General features: G+C 60.3%; 1 protein-coding gene across 2 annotated transcripts in view; it reads left to right on the forward strand.

The window, feature by feature from the left end:
• The first annotated feature begins 2,205 nt into the window (after nt 1-2,205).
• LHX2 (LIM homeobox 2) overlaps nt 2,206-6,084 on the forward strand; it is a 22,367-nt gene continuing 18,488 nt past the window's right edge. Inside the window, exons 1-3 of one of the 2 annotated variants that reach the window (XM_011965501.1) lie at nt 2,206-3,061; nt 4,559-4,761; nt 5,701-6,083. In XM_011965501.1, coding sequence (XP_011820891.1) covers nt 2,942-3,061; nt 4,559-4,761; nt 5,701-6,083 — 706 coding nt within the window. In that variant the 5' untranslated portion in view covers nt 2,206-2,941. The remainder of the gene's footprint in view (nt 3,062-4,558; nt 4,762-5,700; nt 6,084) is intronic. The other variant, XM_011965502.1, reaches the window with a different exon arrangement.

A 6,084-nucleotide genomic window follows, 5' to 3' on the forward strand; every position in this document is an offset into this window, starting at 1 on the left:
TACGGGGGAGTGGAAAGTCGCACAGTGTGTTTCCACGTTTCTTGAGCAGCCCGCGACAAGAGTTGCTGAGTACCCCACCCCCCGCCCCCAGATCCTAAGGCAGCCCCTCGAGCTTTCAAAACGTATTGTATCCAGCCCTCCGGGGAGCGGAGTTACACCAAGGACAAACACTCTAGCGTCGTTACAAATTTTTTCTACCCCTTGGGCGACCTCCAGATGAACCCTGATGACTCTTAGATTGGATTTTCATTCCTTACTTTCTTTGAAAGAAAGTGCCCCAGATGCGTCAATAAAACATGCCTATGTATCCGTGTAGGCGTCCGCGTGCCTGCGCGCCGGCCATGTGCAGGCGCCGAAGCACACGTCTGTGTGAACACACGGGCACGCGCGTCTTTGGGTTTAGTGGTCCTTCCCTCGCGTTGGGGCATCTGTACACATGCAGCACATACACATATAATTGTAACTTCAAGTTTTTTCAAATATGCAAAACGACCTCGTAGGAGCACTTGCAGTGATTTAAGTAGAATCGCCTGAGCACGCAAGTGCAGGTATAACGTGCAATTTACCATTTTGCAGTTGCATCCTTCTTCCCAGCTCTGGACACTTTACACCTGATGCGCATGTGTAAGACCCTAGCGCTATAGTGGTGCTGGCTGTGATTTTGCCAACAGAGATAAAATTCGTGCTCGCTGTGTTTTTGCCAACAGAGATGAACATGTATATTTGCACACATGAACACAAGTTCATGTGCTTGGGCATTACACGCATACATATATTTGTGCACACATATATTTGTGTGTGAAAGTTACACACACGAAAAACATGATTTCATCCTCAACTCTGTACCCTGTGAGGTAAACCGCAGGTCCTGACTATCCTCTTACCTGTCCTGGCAACAAGTCATTTCAGACTGACACCCGCCTTGTCTCTATTAGACAGAGCCAAACCTGCCTCCGAAGCAGACCCAGATGGGACTCTGTAACTGACGTGTTTATTCAGTTTTTGTCTACAATCATTTTATTTCCTAAATCCCTCCCCACCAGACACCTGGGCATTTCCCTCCAGTCCCCAGGAGACTCTAGGGTGACCATGAAGCCTGGAGGCTAGGGGGGGGCAGTTGGGATTTACCTAGCACGCTAGGTTGTTGGCCCCTGGTGAGGTGGTGCAGCCAGGCGGATAAGGAGGACTGGCGCCATCAGCAGGGTCTGAGACAAGGTGTGCCCAGTGGGCAGGGAATGGGCCCGTGGTTTTTAAGAACCTCACTGATATTGAATGTATCTTGGAGTGAGAAAGTTTTTAATGGAAAAGGAGAGGGCGTGATGAAATAATTTGCTAAGTGCCTACTATGGTCCAGGCATTTTACATCCACAGTCTCTTTCATTCAACACATCCATGCAGAGGAGAGCTTCTTGTCTTCTATTATAAAGGTCAGAAACAGGCTAAGGGAGGAGAAGTCACTGTCTAAGTTTACAGTGCATGTAAGTGGCAGAGCTAGGACTCGAACCCTGGCCTTTCTGAGTTCCTAAAGCCATGCTCGCCCCCACTCTTCCAGGCTGGGGAGAGAACGGGAAGAGCGAGAAACTACACGCTGGGCTGCAGACTGGGCCCTAGCGGGCTTGGAGCGTGGATATGCTGGCTGGCCCCCCTCCCCTGGAGTCACAGCTCTCGCCGGTCTCGCCTCTCAGGCTCAGCCGGATACCCAGGAGGCCTGCGCGGCCGCCTGCAGTCCGCTGTGCAGAGCCCGGGCCGAAGGCGGAGCTCGATGGGAAACGGCCGAAGGCTCTTGCAACTCTGCCCCAGGCCTGCCTTCCCGGGCCTCCCAGGCGGGTGCCGGAGGCCGCGGCTCCAGGCCGAGGGGAGACCGCAGTGAGACAAGCATCCCCTTGCTGCGCCTTCTTAGGATAGAGGGTTTAATTTTCCTTTCTGAAGATATCGTAGGAAGCTGTTCGTATCTTAAAAACTCCAAACCCCGCGCTCTCCCTCCTCCCTGCCTTCCCCCCACTCCGCCCTCCAGCCTCGCCCACCAGCTCCCACCATCTCGACTCTCCTCTGCTCCTCTTGCCTCTCCCCTCCCTCTGGGGTCTCCCGCCTTCCCGGAGCACGCGCTGCCAGGGCCTGGGGCGCCGAGCGGCCAATGGCACGGCGGCAGGACGTGATGTCAGGCGCGGCTGTAGAAAAGGCGCGGAGGCTTGCGCTGGCGCGGACTGCTGAGCCGGGGCTGGGCTAGGCGCGCGCTTGGAGAGCATTGCGCGCGGCTGGGCCCGCGGCCGGCGGCTCCTCCTCCCACTCTGCTCCTCCTCTTTTTTCTCCTCCTCCACCTCCTCCTCCGCCGCCTCCTCCTCCTCTTCCTCCTCCTCTTCAATTCTCCCGGTGGCTCGGCTCGGCTCGCAGGCTTCAGAGAAACCCCTACTCCAGTCGCCGACTCAGCGCCCAAGAGGGTCGCCTTGGGCTGGGGGCGCACCCCAGGGAGGGGAGGGGTCCAGGCAGCTGGGCCGCCGCGGGCACCTAGCAGCTTCTGGGTGAACCCCGACCCCAGCCGTCGCCGCCTTGGGCAGAGTTTGCGCCCCTGCTTTGCGCCCCGGGCGCCGAAGCCGGGCGGGCGATGCCCGCGGCGTGAAAGCGCCCGCGGCGGGCGCCGACCTCTGCCCTAGTCTCCTGCTCCCCCCGCCCCGCTTGCCCCGTGCCCTTGTGACCCTGGCTTTGGCGCCGTCGCCCAGGCGCCCCGCAATGTAGCTGCCCCCGCGCCTCGGCTGGAGGCGTCCTGCCCCGCGGGCGCCCGGGGCCCGGAGCCCGGCCTGGGGGCGCAGCCGAGCTCGGGCGGGGCCGGGGCCGCGGTGGCGATGCACCGGGCCCGTTAGCGCCAGGAGCGCCAGGCAGCTGAGGCGGGGGGCAAGCCCTCCCTCGGAGGAGCCGCGCCCCCGGCCCCGCCGGTCCCGCCGCGATGCTGTTCCACAGTCTGTCGGGCCCCGAGGTGCACGGGGTCATCGACGAGATGGACCGCAGGGCCAAGAGCGAGGCTCCCGCCATCAGCTCCGCCATCGACCGCGGCGACACCGAGACGGTAGGCGCGCGGTTGTGGGGTCGGGGCTGAGAGCTGGGACGGGGCCAGGCCAGTCAGCGCCTCTGCTCCCCGAAGTTTGGGGAGCGTCCTTCGTGCGGCACGGGACTGGGTGCTGGGGATCCTCGGTCAGAATGCAAAGCCGGTGGCTCCCGGTTCAGGGGAAACCCGGCTGCTGGGACGGAGAAGGGAAACAAGGTTGAAACCGAAATCTCCGCCCTGGCGGGTAGAGGGGAGCGTTTCTTCGGAAGTGGAAGCGAAGTCCCATCCGCGGCCCAGGGCAGCTTCCTTCTCACCTTGCCGGGCGCGGGGGTCGACAGCCCCGCGCTCTCCTCCACCTCTCGGCTCCGGTTGCTGGCGGCGCCGCGGGCGGCGCCAGGGAAAGGCGAACCAGCCGGGAGCACTGGGGCTCCAGCCGGCTTGGGCCGCTCTCGGCTTTCCGGCAATCGGGGATCTCCCTCAACCCCCTGCGCGGTTTCGGAGACCGAAGCCTTCGGAGCCCACATTTGTCGTTGTTCGCGTCCCCAGACCTTTGACTGGTCAGACTTAGCCAGGTCAGGGCTGGGAGTTCAGGCTCTGGCCTGGCCCTCGCCGAAGGAGACTCCATTCGGATCTCTACACCTGGCTCCGCGGGCCTAGCCCCAAATAGCCAGTTCCTCGCCTCAGACCTCCCTGGGGGCCAGAGGAGCAGACACTGCCCAAGTAGCGGGCCCAGAAGTGACCTTTAGGAGGCCGCGGAGGTGGGGAGCACGGGAGAAGCTTCTCTGCTTCGGGAGCAGGACCAGCGGCCCCAGTGGCCTCCCAGCCTCCGAGCCCTTCTTCGGTTAGACCTTCTCTGCTGGTCAGTTTGGATAGGGGAGGATTTGGGTTGAACCTGTCCTTCACCCAGGGACTTTGAGGGTGTCCCTGCACCCCATTCACCTCATCCCTGAACCCAAGAGGGCCCCAGCCTGTGTGGCAGAGGAGCCAGAAGTTGGCTGACTTGTCCTGGCCTTAACCTCTGGCCTAAGAATCCAGGGATCACTGGAGCTGGGGCCCAGGAACTCTGCTGTCTCTCCAAAGAGGAGTCTGTGTGGAGGGTAACTTAATGGTCACCTTACCCCCCGCCCCCCGGCTCATTTAAGAAACAGTTTGGGGAAAGCTCTTGGAGGGCTTGACTGGAGTAGCTGTCCTGGTCCCTAAACACAGCCCGAGCATTTTGGGGGAAAGGACAGGGAGGACTGGAAGGGAGAGAGGTAAGCAGGAGAGCCATTTAGGCCAGGATCCCGGCCTGGGCCGGTGGCAGGCTAGGGCTGCGCTGGCGGGCCTGGGTTCTAAACCGCCCAGAAATGAAAATGGGCCTTTTGGGGTGGGGGGAAGCCCGCCGCATGCCCTGGCAGCCCCCTCCGCGTTCAGGGCTAGCCGAGGCCACAGAGGGAGCTGTGGGTGCCAGTTTCGCGGCGGCGGAGGGGCCGCTGGCTGACGCAGGCGCTGCGGTCTTCCGCCTCCCTCCCTTCGCAGACCATGCCGTCCATCAGCAGTGACCGCGCAGCGCTGTGCGCTGGCTGCGGGGGCAAGATCTCGGACCGCTACTACCTGCTGGCGGTGGACAAGCAGTGGCACATGCGCTGCCTCAAGTGCTGCGAGTGCAAGCTCAACCTGGAGTCGGAGCTCACCTGTTTCAGCAAAGACGGTAGCATCTACTGCAAGGAAGACTACTACAGGTAGCCCCCCACCCAACTGCCCCTCAGGGCCCCCTCCCCCCAGTCTCAGGCACAATCTTACAGTTTGGCCCTCTCCTTTCCCTTTAGTCCCAGGAGAGGGTTCACTACTCAGGACTCCCCCCCGCCCCGCCCCAGCTTCTCCAAGCCAGCACAAATTGGGTGATAACCTTTTAAAGCAGCAATTTGGGGAGCTCTTGGAAAGGTCTACAAAGTAAGAGAACCCGAAAAAAAGCAGAAGCTGCCCGCCCCCTCGGAGCTCAGACCACAAAAAAGCTTGAGTTGGGATCCTTGCTCCCCTCTCTCTTTGAAGTTTCTTGAGTTAATCTGAGGTTATAGAAACAGGCACCCCTAAACCTAGGCAGCCCAAGCTGGACAGAAACACAGTTGGAAGGAGAGCTGTGGGAGTGGGTGCATTTCCAGGTCTTTTGAGAAAATGGGAGTGAAAGCTGGCCAAGATGAAAGAACCAGAATCACTAGCAGACTCCAAGTTCCCTGTTTCTCCTTCTCCCGTTTTAGGGTTAAGATCTATGTATATTCTCTCTGTTGTCTCTCTTTCCCTGTCTCTGTGTTTCTTCCAAATTACAAAAGTCAGTAGGATTCCCAGGCGCTGGTTTGGAGGGAGGAGTAAAGGTTGAGAAAGGGATAAGTGGTAAGTGTCTCCCTCCACTCCCAGGTAAAGGCTTTCCTAGGGCTTGCGGAGACTCTGGGTGAAGTAGAAGTCTTTGTAGGCATGAGTGTGTCAAGGGAAACTATTTTAGGGCAGGACCAGGCCTGGGTCAAAATCTAGTTCTCTCTCCCCCGCCCCATCCTCCAAATAAAGGCCGGGTTGTCCATCTTGAGGAGGGGATTGCCCACCGCAGTAGCAGCGGCACCTGGAGGAGGAAAAGGGGGGTACCCAACCGTGTGTTCCCACAGCCCCTCCCTCCATGGTCCCTACAGGCGGTTCTCTGTGCAGCGCTGCGCCCGCTGCCACCTGGGCATCTCGGCCTCGGAGATGGTGATGCGCGCTCGGGACTTGGTTTATCACCTCAACTGCTTCACGTGCACCACGTGTAACAAGATGCTGACCACGGGCGATCACTTCGGCATGAAGGACAGCCTGGTCTACTGCCGCTTGCACTTCGAGGCGCTGCTGCAGGGCGAGTACCCCGCACACTTCAACCACGCTGACGTGGCAGCGGCGGCCGCTGCAGCCGCGGCAGCCAAGAGCGCGGGGCTAGGCGCAGCAGGGGCCAACCCTCTGGGTCTTCCCTACTACAATGGTGTGGGCACTGTGCAGAAGGGGCGGCCGAGGAAGCGCAAGAGCCCGGGCCCTGGTGCAGA

Source organism: Mandrillus leucophaeus, unplaced genomic scaffold, assembly GCF_000951045.1.
Source record: "Mandrillus leucophaeus isolate KB7577 unplaced genomic scaffold, Mleu.le_1.0 Scaffold729, whole genome shotgun sequence".
In the NCBI taxonomy this organism is placed as follows: domain Eukaryota; kingdom Metazoa; phylum Chordata; class Mammalia; order Primates; family Cercopithecidae; genus Mandrillus; species Mandrillus leucophaeus.